Source organism: Panthera pardus, unplaced genomic scaffold (assembly GCF_024362965.1).
Source record: "Panthera pardus isolate Hobbes unplaced genomic scaffold, ASM2436296v1 HiC_scaffold_7, whole genome shotgun sequence".
NCBI classification, from domain to species: Eukaryota; Metazoa; Chordata; class Mammalia; order Carnivora; family Felidae; genus Panthera; species Panthera pardus.
In genome coordinates, this window is record NW_026527002.1 from 75074222 (window position 1) to 75096318 (window position 22097).

The 22097-nt window shown below is 51.5% G+C and overlaps 1 protein-coding gene across 5 annotated transcripts in view; it reads right to left on the reverse strand.

The window, feature by feature from the left end:
* ZFAT (zinc finger and AT-hook domain containing) overlaps positions 1-22097 on the reverse strand; it is a 286033-nt gene that overhangs the window by 183579 nt on the left and 80357 nt on the right. For 2 of the 5 annotated variants that reach the window (XM_019459789.2, XM_019459788.2), the window contains exon 1: positions 6459-7073. The exons of 1 other annotated variant lie outside the window; for it this stretch is intronic. In XM_019459789.2, the coding sequence (XP_019315334.1) occupies positions 6459-6477 (19 nt within the window). In that variant the 5' untranslated portion in view covers positions 6478-7073. Of the gene's footprint in view, positions 1-6458; positions 7074-22097 lie in introns of those variants that run through there. 2 more of the 5 variants (XM_019459783.2, XM_019459784.2) reach the window with 2 other exon arrangements.

Consider the following 22097-nt stretch of genomic DNA (forward strand, 5'->3'; position numbering starts at 1 on the left):
GGATGGTGGAAGAAAGGAAAGTAACCTGCCGTACGCCAGGCGTGTTCCCAAACCTTCACGACAGGAACCACGTTTATACACAAAGAGACAGGGGCTCAGTGACTTGCCAGGGTCCCTGTCCCTTGAAGAGCAGGGCAGGACTTCCACCCACTTCAATCCCAGTGCCCCCACTCCCTGCATTACAGAGCCTGGCTCCCTGCCTGTGGTCAGGGGGAGGAATGTCGGGGGCAGGGCTCACTCCCGGGCAGGACAGAGTCCCAGAGCCCCCAGAGGCTCCCAACACAGAGCCACAGGGCCCTCCTAGGGCAGATCAACCAGGGCTGCACGTGACAGTCTGCCTCAGGGGACTCTTAAAAGTGGGGGGGGCAGGGACTCAGTCCCCAGGAAGGGTCTGCACCAGCTCTGCACCAGCCCCCCGGCCCAACTCAGAAATAAAAACAGGGAGAATTCAAAAGGCCTTCTCTCCACCACCACAGGAAGGAACTGAAAATCATGAACCAGCACTGCACGTAAAAAGCCTGGGAAGTTTCACATCCCTATGCCTGGTAGGTTCTTTACTCCTCCTTCCCTAAAAGCAAACACAGAAGGAAGGCTTGTTGGTCTCAAAGGTAAAACCTAATCAATCACCAGTCCCAAAGGTTTTCCCTCTCAGCTATTTCGCCGAACCTGCCCTAACCTCTATTCCCACAGCCACTGCCTTGGGGTGAATGAGTGTCATCAACCCTGGGCCTCACGACAAGGGCACCTAATGACGGGTCTCGCTCTGGCCTGCATTTTGACCCTCCGAGAAATGTCCTCCTTTATATTCTTTCTAACTTCAAAAATTGCTATACGGCTATGATAATCCAGACAGTGTGGTACTAATGGAAAAGACCAGAGAGCTCAGAGATGGAACCACACATGATTTTCAACAAAGGAACCAAAATAATCCAATGGAGAAAGTAAAGTCTCTTCTAACAAAGGAGTCTGGAAACACTGGACATCCACACTGGGAGGGGGAACCGGGGATCAGGATCCCTGCCTCACACCATACACAAACTAATCTGAGATAGATGGTAAACCTAAACCTAAAAGAAGTATAAAGCTTTAAAAAAAAATAAAACACACCTAGGAGAATATCTTCATGATCTTAAAGTAGGAGAACGTTTCTCAGAGCGGATACAAACAGTACTCCCTATAAAGCAAAAATAACGGTAACTCAGACTTTATTAAGATTACAAGCTTATGCTGAACAAAAGATAGTATTAATGAGATTAATAAGCAAGCAGAGCTTGGGAGAAAATATTCACAACACATACATAGGACAAAGGACTCATTCAAACCATGTATAGAGAACTCCCACAAGTCAACAATTAAAAAGACAAGCAACCCAATGCTTGAAATGGGCAAAAGATTTAAACAGACATTTCTTCAAAGAGGGTATACAAATGGCGGATAAGCACAAAAAGAAAAAAAAAGTACTCAGTATTACCGATCATCAAGGAAATGCAAGTTAAATGAGATGTTACTGCACACCCTCTAAAATAGATCAAAGGAAAAAAAATTAAACACTGAATGTGGCTGAGCCTGTGCAGCAGGCATATTTCTCCTACACCTGCTGACAGGGGTGCAAAATGGCACAATTCCAGGAGGCTATTTGGACATTTCTTAAAAAGTTAGATATACCTCTGCCCTACAAGCCGGCCGTTCCACTACCCAAAAGAAATGCAAATCTACGTCTACAAGAAACCTTGTAGAAGAATGTCCGTGGCAGCTTTTTCCCAACAACCAAAAACTGGAAATGAGCTCAGACGGCGATCCTACAAACAGGCTGTGGCACATCCGTACGATGGAATATGCTAGCAGAAAATAAAAAGAAACAAAGCCCTGGATCTCAGAAACTTTATGCTGAGTTGAAAGACACCAGATACCAGAGAATTCTCGCATGAGCTTCAAAAAGTAGTTTATCTCTGGCAACATTACTCAGACCAGTGATTGCTTGGGGTGAAGGGCAGGAATTGGGTGGGAAGGGGCAAACGGCAACTTTCTGGCGTGAGGGAAAAGTTCCGGATGTTGTCAGGGGCGTGGGTAACGTGGGTGGTCACAGCACACACTAAGGTCTGTATGTTCACTGTGTATTTCTACACCTCAAAAACACTGACCTCAGGCAGCTGTTAACAGGCAAACTGGCAGGCCCCCTTTTGCTCTCATTCTCCAAAGTTTCCATCGTCAAGTCCCAACAGCTTTCTGCCCCTCCAAAGACCATCACCACAGACCTCAAGCACCTGCACCCCGCGCTCCGGCCCCAGCGCTCACCTAGTCACCCAGAGCACGCCTGTGGCTGGGTCACATCTGTGTCTCTGTACCACACAGCCCTCTGCGGTACCCCTCCGCTCACCCGGAAAGTTCCAGGTCAGGCACCTCCTCCTTCAGGAAGCCCTCCCAGAATCCCCTGGCTGGGCCGGGGGCACCCCTTCTGAAGCCCTGATTCTTGGGGCTCGCTTCCGTCGTAGCACCTGGCACTTTCTCCTAAGGGAACGGGTTTTCCAACTGCTAGGACTGCGTGAGAGCCTCAGAAGGAAACAGTGTGTCATACTTTACGTCCCCAGCTCCTGGCACAAAGTTGGGCACAAACATCTAAGTGGACCCAGGAATCCCCTTGGCAGGAAAAGAATTTTTAATTTTTTTTAATTAAAAAAAAAAAGAAGAAGGGGAAAAAAAGCGTGGGGGGGTGGAAGGAAAAGAAAAGGTCCTAAGGGGCAGAGAAGCAAAGAGAAGGTCTGACACGGAGAAGGAAGCCGTAAGGAAGGCACCCTACGAGGTGCCAGGACATCCAAGACCCCATTTCCAGAACGCTGCTCCCAAAGCCTTCCACTCCTTCTTTCCAGGGGCCGTGGCTGAGCAGCTCCCCCCACCCCCCTGCCCCCCCCCCTCCTCCCCACAAAGCCAGCAGCAGCTCCAGAGCCAGGCCCCCACCCTGCCCGCCCCGCCTCAGCCCGGAGCCAGTCTGGGCACCCAGGGGCCAGATTCCAGAATCCAAGGCTTCGCAGCTCCATTTGTTACACGATGTGAAAGAACAAAGAAAAGTCTGTTACCAGATTTAAAATCCTTTTTACGTTAATATGCCAAGTGTGATCTTTTCACTAGCAAATTTGATTATATACTTTATGTTCACTGACAAAAAGAGAGGGACTTCAAATCTGTAATAAATGGTTACTATGTCTATGGGCTTCACTCGCAGATTATTTTTTTCCTTTTATTTTTTTTTTAAGTTTTTTTAATGTTTATTTATTTTTGAGAGAGAGAGAGAGAGAGACAGAGCATGAGCGGGGAGGACCAGAGAGAGAGGGAGACACAGAATCCGAAGCAGGCTCCAGGTTCCAAGCTGTCGGCACAGGGCCCGACGCGGGGCTCGAACTCCCGAACTGTGAGATCATGACCTGAGCTGAAGTCGCATGCTTAACCAACTGAGCCACCCAGGTGCCCCACTTTTTTTTTTTTTTTTGTCCTTTAAAAATCAATCAAGGGCGCCTGGGTGGCTCAGCCAGTTAAGTGTCCGACTTTGGCTCAGGTCATGATCTCGAGGTTCATGAGTTCAAGACTCACATGGGGCTCTGTGCTGACAGCTCAGAGCCTGGAGCCTGCTTTGGATTGTGTCTCCCTCGCTGCCCCTCCCCTGCTGGTGGGCTTTTTCTCTCTCTCTCTCTCTCTCTCTCTCAACAATAAACATTAACAAAATATATTTAAAAAGTTAAAGCCTACTGAGCCTTTCCAACCACAAGTGTTTTCAAGCAGCAAGTAGATAACAAACAATACGCTAGGTTTTACAAGGGAGAGATGGGGTCTGGGTTGAAAAGGGATAAATACCAGAGTTCCACCAGCAGCCACAGGGCACCAGGCCCTGAGCAGGGGACAGGATTAAGTCTCCTTTTGCAGGAGGAGGGACAGCACAGGGGTTCCAAGAGTCGTGTGACTTCCCTCAGGTCAGGAATCTGGTGACTGACAGATCTCGGGACCCTGTTCTTCCCACCCTCCCAAAGGTTCCGGCTCCTAAAGTTGACACCTGCCCTTGAAAATTTTCAAAGACAGTGAAATTTTAACAGGATAAACAGCTGAGAACAAAGAGAAAACTTAACTCTAAGCTAAGTCCCTTCTACCTAATTAAATTGGCCCAGCTTGATGGGGAGATTTTCAGAGGCGGCAAGGATGAAACTATCTATAAAAGGAAATGCAATTAAGGAGAGTCTTTTCAATATACCTAATTCTTTGACTGCCCTTGCCCTAGGCAGAAACTTAATTCTACTTAAGGACAGCTATCTTTGAAAAGTTGTTACGTAAATTATAAGGTAAGGGGAGAAAAGAAACAGGAACCATTTTACCAGGTAAATGAGAAAGGCTGAGAAGGGAGTGATGTGTAATAGATCTCCAATTGACTGTGATGACCATCTCAGCTGGTTTATACCAAAAACCTGCCTAGACCACAGGCAAGTCCATCCTGGTATCCATCCTGCTATCATTTATTGTACTGCTTCCCCTAAATTAACCTAAAACCCAGGCAAAACAGGAAACTCTCTTCAGAAATTAGCTGATCATGAGGCGCCCGGGTGGCTCAGTCTGTTGAGCGTGTGACTTCAGCTCAGCTCATGATCTCAGGGTTCACGAGTTCAATCCCTGCATCAGGCTCTGCGCTGACAGCTTGGAGCCTGGAGCCTGCTTTAGATTCTGTGTCTGCCTCTGTCTCTGCCCCTCTCCCCTGCTTGGGTACTCACGTGCTCCCTCTCTCTCTCCCTGTCAAAAATAAAACAATTTTTAAAAAATTTAAAAAGAAATTAACTGATCACAAGTTGACATTGATACATTTAGAAACATGATCTCTTCTGTTTATTACAGCTGGAAATTGAAGGAAAGGGCAGCAGACACCCAGGCTTCTTTTCAAACACTGTTAAGTCAACTCCAAAACAGGAGACGTGGGCAGTTCGTTCTGTGCATCAGCCGAAGTGGAATTATTTGGGAAGCGACAAACCAAGCTGTCATTAGGTTAAGAAGGCATGCAGGCGCAGTTCGGGGGGGCCTGAACCCACCACTCGCTCTGGGTCCACTGCACACACCCCAGGATCTGACACAACTACAGGATGAGGAGGGGACCAAGGGTCTACGGCTCTCTACCCAACCCTGGCATGCAGAGAGTGGTGCCATGCAAGGCTCTGGTTTCAACCGAAGAAGATGGGTAGAGTACCCCGGGGTGCTGGCGGGGCCGACCCCATGGCCAGCACACATAAGCTCGGGTGTCTTCTCCAGCCTCAGCTGGGGACGCTCATTACAGATGCCAGGTTCTGATGAAGCCAAGAGGGGACAGTTGTGGAGCGTAAGCCCCTTGCCATGAAGTTTGCATTTCTGAAAGGTCACCGGGCTCGGCAAGGAAACAGGACTGGAAGAGGCAGATCTGGTGGCTCATTGGCCCAGAGCGGCCCGAGCACGGACCGGAGGCCAAGCACCAATGGGGGGACGGAAGTACAGCCTGGCAGGCACGCACGTCTGGGTTGCTTCCCAAACTGGAGGAAGAGGACTTTTTTTAAAGGCCTCAACTCTGTCATTTTCAAGCTGTATGCAGTTGACCTCTCTGAACCTTTGTCCCTCATCGGCAAATGACACACGAATTAGAATTGCCCGGAGAACCGAGCAGCAAAAAGCCTGAGGTCAGTGCCGGCGTGTGGACCATGTTGTTAACCACAGGTGCTCAAAGTTAAGGGTCTCTTAGATCCGACACCTACTGGGGCCAGTCTGCGGAGAGGCTGGTCCGGCGGCGAAGCCAAAGAGGGCTGCCTGGAAGAGGTGGCATTGGAGTTTAACTTCAGAGGGTGAGGAACAGGGGCCCTCAGGAGCTGGGCGGCAGATAGCGGGCAAAGGATCACTGCCTGCCACACCGCTACCAGCAGCAACAACGCTACTCCCTGGCGTTTACGGCTCCCTCTACAGGGCACAAAGCTTTCCTGCAGCAGCTCGGTCGAACCCTGTCTCTACGTGGGTCTAAAGGAGCTACCCATTTCACAGGGGAGGAAACTGAGGCCCGGCAAGAAGGAGGCCCCAGCCAGGCGCCGCTGGCCAGAGTGGACAGGCCGGGATTCGAACCTCCCGCCAGCCAGGACGCCTGCGCTCCGTCTCCGGGGCGCGCGCCCGGCCCTCCCCGTTGCCCTGGAAACGGCCTCTCGCGCGCGCGCGCAGTTTCCCCTCGCTCGCTCTCCGGCTGGCTCGCTCGTGACTTTTTCTAAATAAAACCCCGAGGCGGCGGGATACCACCAACGACTGAACGTGCCGTCGAAGGACGCCGCTACGTCCGCTCTCCGCCCTGGGCCGCGGATCCCTCCGCCGCCCGGCGGCCCGCGCGCTTCTTCCCGACTCCAAACTCGAAACGGCTTCCCGCGCGCCGCGCCGTGCCCCACCCCCACCCCATCCCCACCCCAACCCCCAGCCCGGCTCACCTGCCGCCCGCGTCTCCATGGCAACGCCCCCACCGCGGAGGAAAAAAAAGCCTCGGGCCCTTCCGGGCCCCCTCCCGCGCCGACCGAGAAGGCGGGGCGCCCCGCTGATGCTTCGCTTTTTATTTTTATTTTTTTAAGAAAAGAGCCGGCGAGGTTATGGCGAATCTGCGGCATCCAACATGGCGGATGGAGTCTTCGCCCTCCTCTTCACGGGGCGCTGACGCCGGCGTAGCGGACGTCAGCCTCGGGTGACCCTCCCCCAGCGCGGAGCGCGTCTAGGCTGGGCCGGGCCAGTGCGCATGCTCCGGGCCGGCGGCCGCGCTTGGCACCCCGCTCCGCGGATTCCACCGCTCCGCTTTTTGAGCCATTCCTGGGAAGGAGCTAACGAGAGGCCTGGAGTGCGGATCGCAGGATTGGGAGTCTTCCCATTTGTGCCCGGAGCCAGCAGATCTACCTGTTTGTGCATCCTTGGACTCACCTGACGTGGAGCCACCGGGCTAGACGTGCAAGGAGAGTTCTGGGTTCCTGTCCCCGTTCTGCCCTTTACTAACTAATCTGGGACAGCGGCTTAACTTCCCTGGGTGTGAGTTTACTAAATTGTCAGTCGGGGAGGTTACAGCCGCCTCCCTTTCAAGGTTCAGTGTCCCCGTAGCAGAGCGGGATGCTCTCCGCTGGGGGTACCCGGCTCGATTTAGTCCGGGTGGTGCAGCCAGAATTCAGCAGCCTGGAGCCACCTCGGGAAAGCGACTGCCCTCCGACCTGAGTGTCCCGCACAAAGTCTCAGTTGCGTGTGAGCACGCCTCGCTCCCGTTCCCGAGTCTGGCGCTTCCTTCTGCAAGCAGCCTGTCTGCTTGAGATGTGATGACCTTGTTTTCAGTTTCTGATGCGGAGGGGACCCGCTCTGCCGCTTGCCTCGGATCAGTGCTCCAGTGACATCTCCACGGGGGCCCTCCCCGACCACCCCGTCCAAAGTAACCATCCTAAGTCCCTGTTTTCTACATAGCAATGTTACTGCCTGACACGAACTTAACCTCCATCTCGTCTAGGTCGCCCCTTCGGCTCCGGAAACTAGAAAGGACCCTGACAGTTATTTATCTGTCCGTGAGCTACACCAGGTGCACAGAGGCCACTCGGAGCTCGCGCGCGCGCTCGCTCTCTCTCTCTCATGCTGGTTTCCCACCTCCTACTGCACAGTAGTATTGAATGAGCAACACATTCGTTCCCAGGTCACCTGCGTTTCAGTAGTAAAACTCCCAGGGACCTTGAGCTATAGGGTGACGCATCAAATTTCTCCGGAACCATGTGTCTTGCTCCTTAACCCTGTTCTTGAGAGATAAAGAGTCCTTATGAGACCCCACATTCATTTGCCCAGTCCATTAAATATATGTTCAGAGATATCTCCTTCCCCCACCCTTTTCTTTCATCATTACAACAACCAGGGATGTTAAATTGGACAGACATGATTATTGTTCTTTTCTAGATGAGGAAAGCAACGCTCAGAGAGGTTATGTGGCTTTTTGAGATCACACAGCAAGCCAGTGAAGACCCAGGTGTGGAACTAGTGTCTCCCCACCCGGTGTTCTTCCCATTCTACCACGTCACCACCAGAGGCGTGCCCGAACTACCCACCGTGCCCCCAAAGAGCCAATTCCAAGACTCTTGGAAGGTTACTGCTCTTCCAAGGTTGCCGCAACACACCCATCGCATCCGACCTCACAAATAAATGGCTAGGTGGAGCCCATCAGCGATTTCATTTGGAATCTCAACACGCTGCACTGATGAGCTTTTCCTTTTAGAACTATAAATATTTACAATAATCGCTATTTTGCTGTGAATCAATGTCTGTCAGGAAACTAGGGTTGTTCTGGTTGCTGACAATATTGGTTTCGCGCTGGGTTGCTTTCTTGCAGGTGCATTTAAATGTCAGTTATTGATTAGAAGATGGATTGTTCCTGGATGTTGTGACCAAAACGAATTTTGGAAATGAAGCAATTTAGAATTTATCTGAAAACCAAGTTGCCTCAGAATATTAACAATGTCAAAATAAAAAAAAAAAAGAAGTTGTGAGTTACGGGTGACGGTCCCGAGTTCGTTATTTGGACAGCTACGATTTTCTCTATTATTCTCACGGCATTTTCTTCCGTCTCTATCCAAAGAAAATTCACTGAACATGTATCATTACTGAAAACTGGCCTGGCCACAAGCATATGGAAACAACAAAGACTCCCCTTTCTATGGGACCACATTTGCAAGTGGAGAAATCAGTCCATCCCAGCTCAGCCATCACTCTGCTGGATTTGCACATTTTCAATGAGCAAACATCTTTCTTCTTCTCATTTGCCAGTAATATCTCAAAATGGCTTCAATTATTGAAGAAACACTAGTAGAATTAAGTATAAATTGCTCAAAATTATATAATTAATGGCACCCTACTTCCACAATGGTTCCCAGAGGCGATTAGCTTCCCAGCTGGCCCTTTGGTGGCAGTCAGCCCCTCAAGGCTGGCACGTGAAAGAATTTGTGTCAAGAAGTTTATCAGCGAACATGAAATGGCTTTTAGTTACATAATAAGTAATCTCTGTAATTGAATATATTTGTGTCAATAATTTTATAATTATATCTCATATCTACATGACAAATATCCATTTACATGAAAAGAGAATATATACATAATTTTATGAGACACTTCTTGAAAGCAGGTTTAGATAAAGGATACATACAGGTGACCTCCAAATAATGGGCCTTGAGGCACACAGCAATGATAAAATCAGAGCTGGGGATAATCACAGTCTGAGTGACGTATTAAAAATCTAAATAGGCACACCGTAGAGAAAAATCCATTTAAAATTGTATAAAAGAAAAGGGGTAGTAATATTTAGAACGATATGAGCAGTCTCAGTGTGAACACAATTATGACCTTAGGAACATGTTTTCTGAGTTCTGTCTTTTCTGTGGCCATCGGGTGCTGCCCCCTCACCAGTCGGCCTGTACCCTCAGCCCCTAAATATTGATCTCAATAGTATTTTTCATTAGCAGTAGCCAGGGCTCCCTCAAAGAAGCTGAGTCTGCGTTTGGGAGCAGGGAAAATTGGAACGTCCTGAAACACCAGGCTAGCGCCAGAAAACCAGGATGCCGCAAAAAGTGTGCTGGGCTCTTGCTGAAAGGCAGTGGTCAGCTCAGAGAACGAGGTGGTCCCTCTTCCCTGCACGTCACAAAAAGGAGCCAGGTCTATGGTGGTTGACCTACGAGAACAAGTTGAGCCTGTGAGAGGCGTGAGACTGTAATGATAAAAAAGGAAAAGTCAGGTGTAATTACAAAGTGTATTATAATTCAAGAAAGGGTAAAAACAGAACAGTTTCCTAAGTGGGTGCATTTGGCATATATGGGGTTCTGTTCTTACTTGAAGTTCTCCTCATCTGTTTATGAAGTGATACATCTGTATAAGCAGGTAAGTTTACTACGAGTGTGTTAAAAATTTCCAGAAAGAGTCAAAACTGTACCCAAACCAGGAAGGGCTTGGTCAAGGCCAGCGAGTCAGTGATTGGTGTTGCACGTTAATGGATTAGGCAAATGTCCTAGGAGAACGGCTAACAGATTCCGCTGCCATGTGGCCCTACCAAGTACAGCGAAATGCTAAGGATGCGAAATGAAGTTAGCTGTAAACTGAGGCAGAACATGATGGATCTGAGCTTTACCGTACATGAAGATCTACTGTACGAGAACTGGCTGGTAAGTCCTGCTGACATGACAGTTGAACCTGATCTGAGAGAGGGCACCCCAACCAGCAAACACCTGCTCCCCTTTGAGTCACCTTGAAGGGTTCTGTGTCCAATTAAAAATCCCAACAGTCAGGGACCCCAAAGCTGTGATTTCAATGCACCTGGGAAAGAGATAACCTCTCTCTTTTGGGTCTGATATCGCAATCCTGGAAAAGTACAAAAATAAGCTTGATAGCAATAACAACAACAAAAAAAAATCAGTCAAATCAGTCATTACGATTTTTACAAATAGGCCAAGGGTACAGTAAAAACTTTTGTGTTCAAAGCATTCAAGAGAAGTTACATGAGACATATATTAGAAGTTATATTAGAAGTTATACTGAAATGGCAATTTGGCTAAATGTGTGCATGTTTAAGGAGATATGACTTGTAAGGTTTTAAGTTTGTATCAGTTGTGCTTGAATAGTTTACAAAAAAGTCAAAGGCTGTATAAGTATAATAAACATTCTTCCAGCCATCCACAAGCAGCAGTAACTGGGCCATGTGAAAGAAGGGGGTATGTGTGGCCTTGGATCCCAGCAACAAGAAGGAAAAGCAGGAGCACTGCCAGAGGCTAACAGAGTGCCAGGCTCATCACAGGGGCCCAATAAACAGTTGTGGAGTGAAGGGAAGGGACTGGGGGGAGGGGTGCACACTGGGGGTGGCCCCAGGAGGTGAAGAAAAGGAACAATGCATAATTAAACACTTCTTTTGTGGCTGTGGTGTGAGCAGCACTGTTGTAGATGTTTAGAAGAGAGAAAAAAGAGATTATGAAGCAGCACAGGCATCTGCGTGTCCTTGACTACAGAGCTGGCTTACCCAACATGGAAACACTGTTTCAAAGAATGAATGAAGAGAGAGAGAGAGATGGGTAAGGGGTGCCCTCTAAGATACACCACTGAGTGAAAATCAGCGTGCGGGACGGTGTGGGGACCAGGCTACCATTTGTGAACAGTTTTGATAAGATCTGCATGAACACGATTACACACGCATAGAGAATCTCTGCAAATACAGAAAAGAAACCGGATGCAGCGGACAGCGTCGTGAGGATGTCTGTGCCTAGGGATCTGGGCTCACTGGGAGACTTAGTTTCCACTGAACATTCCTCTGAAACAGTTTGCATGTCCGTCCATGTGAACAGAATGCTTTTTTAGAGAAGAAAGGAGAGGGAGGAGATTTGGAGGCCCAGCTCTGAGTTCCGGTCCTAGCTGTGTTAGACAGGAGCTGTAGGACTTGAGACACATTTGCGCCGTGCTGTCCTTCTCTGGGCAGCAGAGGTGTTGATCCCACATCGGAAAATTGTGAGAGGCAAATGAGGCAAAGGTCCGGAAGTGCCGTGAGCACCGTGGTGGCTGTGCTGGGCCAAGTAGCTTCGGTCCGTCTGGGACAAAAGAAACAGCAACACCAGGCACCGGGCATACAGAGGAACACCCTGGACAGAGCGTCAGGGGCTGGGGTGGTGATCCAGGCGTTGCCACCAACCCACTGTGTCACCTAAGGTCTGTGGATTTCAGCTCCCTCGCCTGTTACATGGCGGTGCTGGGGGACCAGGGATTAACTAGATGGCTTCTCGGGCCCACGTCAGCAACAACGACGAAAGATCCTAATACTGTTTTGAAACTCCTCGTAACTGAGGCCTGAAAAAGCCCCCGGAGGAGGATCCGGTACACAGCCATCGCTTCCAGCTGCAAATGTGCAGAACGTCTTTGTAGAGGGGCTGGCCCTTTGTGCAAGGTCTTGTGGGGAGGAAGGTGTAGCAAAGAACCACTGAGGCTAAGCCACCAGACCCTGGAGCCACACAGGTATGCACTGTTTTCACTGTTCTTGTAAAGGCCCAACAGAAAGGACACTTGTAGAGTGTCTGTGGGAAGTCCTCCAACAGTGGCCCCCAATGAACCATGCCTCCCTGCAATCACATGCTCGTGTGACCCCCTCCCACACTGACTTTGGGATTGGCCTTGTGACTCGCTTCGACCCACGGGACACTAGCGAAGGCCTGATCGGCACTTGCCCACCGGGTCTCCCTGGATGCCAGCCACCAGGCTGTAAGGAAGCTCATGCTAGAATACCAGACACGGAGGTCACGTGGCGAGAAAAGCCAGAGGACAAGAGACTCTGCTGGACATTCAAGTCCCAGCTGCACCCCAGCCAATGCAGCCACGTGACGGACGTTGGCTACTGCACGTGGCACAAAAGAACCACTGGCTGGGCCTAGTCAGCCCACGAAATTGTGAGAAATTGGAGGTTTTGCCGGACAGCAATAGATTACAGACGTGGGACATCACCCACCTTTGCCTGAGGTGGGGCGCAGAGCTTGCTTCTCAGAAGCAGAAGGGGAATGAGAGAGATAGGCCTCTGGCTGGGCTCCGGTCTGTCTTCCAACCAAGGGGGGCTTATTGACGAAGAAAGAAGGAACCTGGCAAAGGCCTTCAGGGTGACTGGAATCTAGATCAGAGAAGACAGGCCAGGAGGCAGCTCCAGAAGCAGAAGCAGGAGCAAACGGCACCAAGAAGGACGAGCCAGGGAGGGTCTGACCGCAGAGGGGATCACGCAGGGGCCCCTGGAGGTGGAAGGAAGCAGGTGTTCCCCCAAGCATCCCAGAGTCAAATATTCCGTGCAGGCCTTCGTCCCCGTGGTCCGTGCACCTCTCAGACCACACGCACCCTTTGGGGCTGTTAACCTTACAAGTAAGATGGCCTTTTTTACCAGCGAAAATGGGTTTGTTCAGGAATAGCAGAGAATTGCAATTCGGGATGAGCAGGCTCCGGCCAGACCACAGGCAAGTCCCACAAACGGAGAAGAGGAATGTTATTTTTCGGAGAAGGAGGAAGTTGGGAGGGGTCTTTCTGAAGGAAGGTCCACAGGAGGAAGGCAGGGGTTCAGGGCTCGTGAGGGTCTCTCAGGGCCGCGTTGAAGCCGTGGCCGATCTCCCGTGGGAGACCATGCGGTCTTTCCCTGTAACTGACACTCCTTTGTAACCGACGTTGACCTGTGTGGCTCCCCCTTCCCTGCCCCCCAGTCCCCTTTAGTGAGCCTTCTCGTTATCAACTTTCACGAGCCCCAGAAAATATGATCACCAGGGGGACGCGCTGTGGACGTGAAGCTTCTAGCTGCTGCCAGAATGGTGGGAATGAAACCAAGTAAATGCTGGTGACAACATGGGCCCGATCTTCTAGAATTTCCTAAGCCCTCTGAGGTTTATGTCTCACGCAGCCTTCACCACCCTCGTACGGGGCAGGGAGACAACAATGAACAAAGGGTTAAAGGCCTTTCACAGTGTCGTCTCAGGATTAGAAACAGGCCCTTGCAAGTAGCCCAGGCCTTTCTGCATGGCCTCTCCATCATCCCCTTCAGCTTCTTCTTCTTTTTTTTTTTTTGTAATGTTTATTCATCTTTGAGAAACAGAGAGCACAAGTGGGGGAGGGGCCCAGAGAGAGGGAGACACAGAATCCGAAGCAGGTTCCAGGCTCTGAGCTGTCAGCACAGAGCCCGATGCAGGGCTCGAACTCACAAACCGCAAGATCATGACCCGACCCGAAGCCGGATGCTTAACCGACTGAGCCCCCCAGGCGCCCCCTCTTTAGCTTCCAAAGGACTCTCCAGGGAACAAGTGCCCAGCAGCGTCAGACGGGGAGAAGCCGTCGTTCATCTGAGTCCCCGCGGAGTGGACAGAGCAGGCCGGGCGGGACAAGAAGCAGTGGGCTATGTGTTTAGCCCGCAGTGTGGCGAGAGCGGCAGTGGGAGAGGAAACCTAATTAGCGAAAGGTCACGGCCGGAGCCGCCCCGCCCAGAGCTTCGCTGTGAGACGCCACATTCCACTGACTCTGCCGGCCTGACCGACCCCGGGGCTCTCGCCGCGGCCCCGCGGTTTCGCACGGCATCCGCGGGGCTGGCTGCCGAGAGCATCGGCCCCACTGGAAGCGGCTGGCTGCTTTTCTGCTAATGCTGAGCCCAAGTTCAAGTGCCAGTCCTGGGGCCACCAGCCTTCTGCCTTGCCTCACTGGACGCTGGAGGGAGAGGAGGAGACAGGAGACTCCCCGCTCTAATACAATTCTCTCCATTTCTCACGTGCACCTTTTCAGCCGCAAACCCAGGCTGGTTGCTCACAGGCTCACAGCTCACATGCTGGTGGAACGGGAGGCCCCAGAGTGAGGGGTGGACGTCCCCCCAGTGCACCTGTCGTTTCAGTACAAGCGACCACTTCATGTCAAACAGGACCAGCTTCACCTCACCTAACCAGTCACCACTGTGCTTTTCGTTTTATTTATTGAGAGAGAGAGAGAGAGAGAGGGCAAGCCGAGTAGGGTCAGAGAGCGGGAGAGAGAGAACACCAAGCAGGCTCCAAACTGTCAGCACAGGGCCTGACTCGGGGCTCGATCTCATGAACCGTGAGATTCCGACCCGAGCCAAAGTTGGACACTTAACCGACTGAGCCACCCAGGTGCCACCCACCCCCCCTCCCCACCAAGTCACCATTTCTTAAGGAAGCCAGGCCTCTTTAGAACTCTCTCAGGCCTTTGTAAATGTCTAGAATAGTTTCCCCACATTTCTCCACCCGTTGGACTCCTTTACATCCTTCAAAACCCTGACCAAATATCCCCTGCTCTGTGAAGCCTTCCTTACTCCGCAGGCAGAGTTAGCGACTCTCACAGCCCTTTGCCATGATTCTTACGTGTTGGGCCACACCTGCTAAGGCACCTGTCTTCCCTGTGGAACAGGGCACTCACACAGGCCAGCCGTAGGACCTGACTCACCTCTGTACACCTGCCCCGCCCCTTCCCCCCCATCATCCCCCCATCAGGGGATGGTCTGAGCCCACACGGCTAAACCAGTCGGTAGCGAACCTGCCATTTATCTTAAGGAAGTGAAAGGGCTGTCAGGATGTTTGCGGAGTAACACTTGGGAGGAATTCGTTATGAAAAAAAGGTCTGTTCCTTCGTTCACTCCTAAGGCATTCATGGGGTGCTCACCAATTGCCAAAAGCGTTCTCTAAGGGCACACGAAAGACGTCACAGCGTCGTTCCTCCAGAATTTCCCACCGAAAGAGGGAACGGTGCATAAGGAGAAGAGCACGGTATGTGCAGCCTGCGGAAAAGAGAAGAGCTTGGGACTAACAGCCAGGAGGACGTAACCCAGCGTGAGGCGTCACAGAAGACCACGAGAAGGCATGACTCAAGGGGAGTTGGGGTGTTCAGCCGGCAGACTGCTCCAGGCAGAAGGAACAGCCTGGGCAAAAGGCGGAAGGGCAGGAAACAGCAGGCTAGACACACGATCGTGTGGTCGCGATGAGAGACGAGAACAGAGGGAAATGGGGGTCGCCCTGTTCCACTCAGAGCTAACTCTCCCGGACCACTGTCACCAGGTGGCTGTTTTGGGTCGTCCCTCCGTAGCTCCAAGCAAAGGTGAAAGGTGACCCACGCACAAGCTCTCACCTGGCCAGGCCCCTGGGACCGGCAGCTGCTTGGATCCTGAGATGGAGCATGGCCGTCCCCAAAGGCAAACAGGAGAAGGGCAGGATGTCACCTCGTCCCCTCTAGAGGACTGATACAGGCTGAGAGCCGTCCCCCACCCTGCAGAGGAGGGATCTCCGGGGGAAGGGACTGGCTTCAGATGACTCAGCAAAAGATAAGCAGGAATTGGGCACCTGGGCACACCGAGCTTCAAGGACACCGTCCCTGACCTGAAGGGGCTTACAGCCTCTCATGGGCTGAAGTGTGCCCCCGAAATTCATATGTGGAATCCCTAACCCCCACGTACCTCAGAATGTGACTGTATTTAGAGACTACTCTTTTAAGAGGTAATTAAGGTAAAATGATGTCATAGGGGTGGGCCCTAATTCAAGAGGGCTGGTGTCTTTTTTTTTTTTTTTTTTAAGTTTATTTTTGAGAGAGAGACAGAGCACGAGCAGGGGAGGGGCAGAGAGAGAGAGAGAGAGAGGGAGACACAGAATCCGAAGCAGGCTCCAGGCTCGGAGTTGTCAGCACAGAGCCCCACAGGGGGGTTGAACTCACAAACCAGGAGATCATGACCTGAGCTGAAGTCGGACGCTTAACCGACTGGGCCACCCAGGCACCCCAGTGGCTGGTCTCTTTAAAAGGAGTGGGTGGGCGTCTGACTTCAGCTCAGGTCACGATCACAGTCTGTGAGTTCGAGCCCCACGTCGGGCTCTGTGCTGACAGCTCGGAGCCTGAAGCCTGCTTCGGATTCTGTGTCTCCCCCCTCTCTCTGCCCCTCCCCTGCTCGTGCTCTGTCTCTCTCTGTCTCAAAAATAAATAAAAAAATTTTTTTAATTAAAAAAAAAAAGAAGAGACTGAGACACAGACACACGCAGAGGGGAGACAAGGTGACGTAGGAGGAGAAGATGCCACCTACTAGCCAGGGAGAGGAGAGCAGCCCCAGAATGAAACCAACCGTGCCAACAGCTTGATCTTGCTTCTACCTCCAGAGCTGAGAACAAATGAGTTCCTGTTGCTTCCGCTGCCCGCTCTGTGGCACTTTCTCGAGGCAGCCCTTTGGACTCGGCCGCCACCCTGGGGAAGCCGGGCATGGACACTGCTCATTAGCTCCTGGAGTGACAGCGGTTCTGATCCAGCTAAATGGTGCTGTGCAGGCGTCATCACAGACACGCCCCGTAGCCCTTCGGAGCACCTGTCCCCCCACACCCTGTCCCCCCCTCTACAGCTCAGCTCCTTAGCAGTCAGGCCCCCAGCAGGACTGGGTAGCACCCTCGAAACGGGAAATTTAAGGAAAATCTAATAGAGGGACTCTTTACAAAGGTGTGGGCAGGGCTTAAGGGGGTAGGAGAGAGACCGCGAAGCGCCTCAGGCCCCCCTCCCTCGAGCCTGCAGGCACAGGGGACGAAGTAGCAATGGAACGGCCAGGAGAGAGCACCTCCGGAAAGCCCACGTCCTGATTGCGTGGCCACAGGTGGCGACATCACCAACCCTCTACAACAAAACAGAGGAGACAGAATAAATGCCCAGATCTTCCTCTCCTCGCCCCCTCCTGATCTGCGGGGGTGTCCCCTCGGCCGAACCTAACCTGAAGTCTCCCCTTGACTGTGTCTTCACTGTACTGGGAGGGCCGTGGGCCACAGGGGGCTTTGGGATGATCACCCCCCCACAACCCCACACACAAGGAGGAGGTCAACAAATGCGTATTTCCCCGTGTAATAGCAGGTGCACAAGCAAACTCCTCCTCGGAGCCCGTTCGTAGAGTTCCTGCAGCGACTGGTTAGAGAGAGATGCGGAGAGAAAACCAGTAAGCCTGAAAGAACAGTGGCCGTGAGCACCCCAAATATCGCCAATTGGTAAAAACCAAAGTGCGACCTGAAGGAGGCGGCTGGTTGCCCTTTTCAATGTGCTGCCTCGAGCCGCCCAGGAAGAGGAACCACGGGGTTGCTCCCAAACTCATTTATAACCTGGCTTTGTTCACTTCCATTCCGAGGAGTCAGGGGCTAACTTTTGCTGGACTTCACTTGGTGGAGACTCTCAGTTTCCATCGGTAGGCTCAGGCCACATGTTGGTGGGCGCTCCAGAGGGAGGACAGTGAAGAACCCTCTGGGCTGCGCCCTGTTCGCCTGACTATCACCCTGCCCCCCATACCCGGCCCACTAGGAGAGACAGCAGCGGCTGTACAAATTGGTAGACACGCATCTTGACAGGCAGGGGAGGGGCAGCGAGCTCCAGGCCTCACCAAGCCGTCGCAGAAGGCGGGACAGCAAAACCGTTTGTCGATACCTACGGCGTGGGCACTGGCCAATCTGAGAGAATGCCCCGGCTGTGCCAAGGTCACCCCTTTAGTTCTGGGGTTCAAGGGATCAGGTCCTGGGGGATGCTGGGCAGGCAAGCTGGGCTGACAGAGAGGTGGGGACTCGGCACAGGGGCTCAGGGGACCGTTATCTCCCAAGCCACTAAGAATGGAAATATTTCATACTTTTTTTTAAGTTTATTTATTTCTGAGAGAGGGAGAGAGAGAGGGAGAGTTGGGCAGAGAGAGACGGAGAGAAAGGATCTTAAGCAGGCTCTGTCCACACCGCCCCCGGAGAGCCCCAAAGAAGGGCTCGAACTCACAGACGGTGAGATCGTGACCTGAGCTGAAGTCGGATGCTTAACCAACTGAGCCACCCAGGCGCCCCAAGAAGTATTTCATTCTTTTAAGAACCACCGTGGCCTCCGGTGTGCAGGGCTCCAAGGGGCAGGTTGAACAACTAGTCCCGATTGGTCGGGGACCTTCCTGGTGTTTGCCGGGCGGGACCCGCGGCCCAGGAACCTCCTCCGTCCCGACCTGTGTGTTCCCAGGAGATATCTGCAAACCGGAACGAGAGCTGTCTCTGCCAAGGGCAGGCGCTGCCTTCCTTCCCCTGCTGCGACCGCCCCGCGTGGAGGGGTCGGAGCAGAGCCAGATCCGCAGGGGCTCACAGGGTGTCACCCCACGCCCCCCTTGGCTGGCCGAAGGCTGCACCCTCCAGGGCCCTCCGGAGGGCCTGGGGGACAGGACTCACCCACTCCCCACTAGCACTGGCCTCAAACGCTGTGGCGAAGGCCTTTGTGAAGTTCCTCAGGTACCACCGCGCTCCCCTGCTGGGGAGGACCGTCCCCTACCTGTCCCTGCACTGCCGCTTACCTTTTTCCCACCCTTCAAGCCTCTGGTTGGAAGTCCCCCTCTCAGAGGCGGCTCCCCAAGCAGGCAGGTGAGGTGAGGTGTCCTTCCCGAGTGTTTCCTGGGCACGCTGGACAGCCCCTTGGCACACGCAGTTCTTACGGGTTTAGTGACTTTCTCCCCCTGAACCGTGAGTTTCCTGAGGGCACAGGCTCAAGTGCCCGGCCAAGAGCGGACATTCCCCAAATAGATAGGTGGTAAAGAAAACGATTAGGCTGTGAATAGCTGTCCCCTCAGCCTTTGCCTTGATTCTCTCCACTGTGAGCCTCGGCAGGTGGGGACAGGAGCAGAGACCTAGGACTTAGTAATCGTCATGTGACTGCTAATTGCCCATTAATTCACTCCACATCCTTTCCCTTTGGGACCCGAGATGTGCGTAAGGGCACATGATGAGTGAGACACACATGTGTCCTTCTCTCCTGGTATTTGGAGTGGAGATCATTTCAATTAAGGAGTGATGTAAAGAAAATAAAACAAGGGGTAATGTTTTCTAGGGTGTGTGTGTGTTCGCATGTGCGTGAGTGTGTGTGTGTGTGTTTTGGGAGTAGGGAGAGGACAGTCAGGAACGTCTTCCCAAGGAGGTGACAGTTGACCTGAAACCTGAGTGAGGAGTAGGAACCATCCTGGTTCCTGAGGGAAAAGTCCGTGCAAAGGTCCTGAGGTCAGAACAAAGCTGGTGTGTTTAAGCAGCAGAAGAGGGCAGAAAAGGCAATGGGGCAGGTTTTTTTCCGAGGCAGAGGACAGGGCCTTGTTGCTACTTCATTCCCTGTCTTCTCCCACTGCTTCCTCTTCTTTTGATCATCACAAGACCCCTCCTCCCCTCTTCTCGGTGATGTGTCTTCCTTTGGGTTCTCTATAAACTCTGAGGTTTAACATCAAATGAAAAAATAACGCCAACAAAATATGCTTTTTTTAAAGTTTATTTATATTGAGAGAGAGAGAGAGAGAGAGAGAGAGAGAGACAGAGAGAGAATCCCAAGCAGGCTCCATGCTGTCAGCGCAGAGCCCAACATGGGGCTCGATCCCACGAACCGTGAGATCATGACCTGAGCCAAAATCAAGAGTTAGACTTAATCAACTTAATCAACTGAGCCGCCCAGGAGCTCCCAGAATGCTCCTAAAAGTGCCACTCGTTTTAGAACTGATAAAAAACACAAGGCAAGCCAGTCCCATGACTTCAAAGTGAATGGGAGTTTTTTGGGAAAGTAGCATGACCAGAAACTGAAGCTATGTCAGGGGTCAGCAGCGTTTCTGCAAGGGGCCAGACAGTTACGATTTGGGGCTTTGCAGGCCACGGGGTGTTTGCCACGGCCACTCTGCTCTGCAGCTTGTGAGAACGGACACAGGCAGTACGTGAAGGAATGAGCAGGACCATGTTTTGGTAAAATTCTGTTGACAAAAACAGGCAGCAGGGGGATTTGGCTCCTGACCCCTGATCTACTTCATGATGATAAATATCATTAATCAAAAACACATTGTCATTTTAGCTCTAACTGTGGGCCATGCGGTCGGGACTCTTTTTCGGTGCTCCTGTCTCCTGGTACTAAGCAGACACGCTGTACCGGGTACAGCGATGAGTAACAGACCCCGAGTGCCTGAAATGTGCCCCATCTGTGTCTAGGGGTGCAATTCTATTAAATTTGGTATTACAGTGTTAACATGTTTTTTTAATTACAAAATATTTCTCCTAAGGCCAAGCCTAAACCAGTATGGCTTTTTTTTTTAATGTTTATGTTTAATGTATTTTTGAGAGAGACAGAGAGAGAAAGAGAGAGAGAGAGTGTATGTGCGTGTGTGTGTGTGTGTGTGTGTGTGTGTGTGTGTGTGAGCGGGGGAGGGGCAGAAAGAGAAGAAGACACAGAATCTGAAGCAGGCTCCAGGCTCCGAGCTGTTAGCACGGAGCCTGGGGCTCGAACCTACAAACTGTGGGATCATGACTTGAGCCAAAGTTGGATGCTTAACCGACTGAGCCACCCAGGCGCGCCTCTACCGAAATATTGTTAAGTAAATTATACATATCACATACTTCTCTCTTACTGAATTTGTGATTCTTAAAAGTTAATTCCATTTTTCCAGTTATTTATTTCGGATTTTATTAAATGGGAGGTAAAATAAAATACATGACTTTTATTTTCCATTTTGAAATCGTAGAATCCATGAATTTTTATACACCAATAGTCATATTTAAAAGTTTAAGACAGGGGCGCCTGGGTGGCTCAGTCGGTTAAGCGTCCAACTTCAACTCGGGCCATGATCACAGTCTGTGAGTTTGAGCCCCGCGTCGGGCTCTGTGCTGACAGCTCGGAGCCTGGAGCCTGCTTCGGACTCTGTGCCTCCCTCTCTCTCTGCCTCTCCCCTGCTCATGCTCTGTCTCTCTCTGTCTCAAAAATAAATAAAAACATTTAAAAAAAATTAAAAGTTTAAGACAATCCTTAAACACTTTTCTTAGGAGAACTGTATTATAAGAAAAGAAAACCTGTCGGTTCCATCTAAGAGCTCCATTGCAGCTAATACCTTTGTAAGGAATGATGACCTACAATTTACAGACCATTGCAAACACAAATGCAGGAGATGGACTGACCTCAAGCAGTCTTTCTATCACAGCAAAATCAGGACATGGGCTTAACCAGAATGTAGGGCATATGAAAACTGAGAAACAGAAAAGAGAAAGTTTGCCATGTTGCAAAGCCTGTTTGCACAAAATTGAAATGTATGTCGAACAGTTTGGGTGGATCGGGTCGCAAACTGGGGAGCAGATGACTTATTTTTACCGAACGAAAACGGTCAAGGTGGTGACACCGATTTATTGAACCGAAGACGTGTGTGCAACGCTCTGCAAGAGATGCCAAAGAACACCTGACCCAGTTAGACTTTGCTGCACACAAATAGCCCAACGCTCAGCGACTTCGAGAAACAGCCGTCTGCCATGATAGCCCCGCGCTGTGCAGGGGCAGGGGGATGGGAGGGTTCTGAGGGGCAGGATGCTCTGCTCGTGCATATACGGGGTGGATGGGGACTCTGCTCTGGGCTGAGCCTGGCTGGGACGTTGGCTGTGTCCACTCTGCTTCTTGTGGCTTTCACCTGCCTACGGGGATGGTGGGTTAGCCGAAGCAACGCCCTCTCAGGCAGATGGCAGAAGCCAGGAGGGTAAGTGGACCCATAAGTGCTTTTTCAAGTCTATCCTTCCATCCCATCGACGGAGGCAAATTATAAGGCCAAA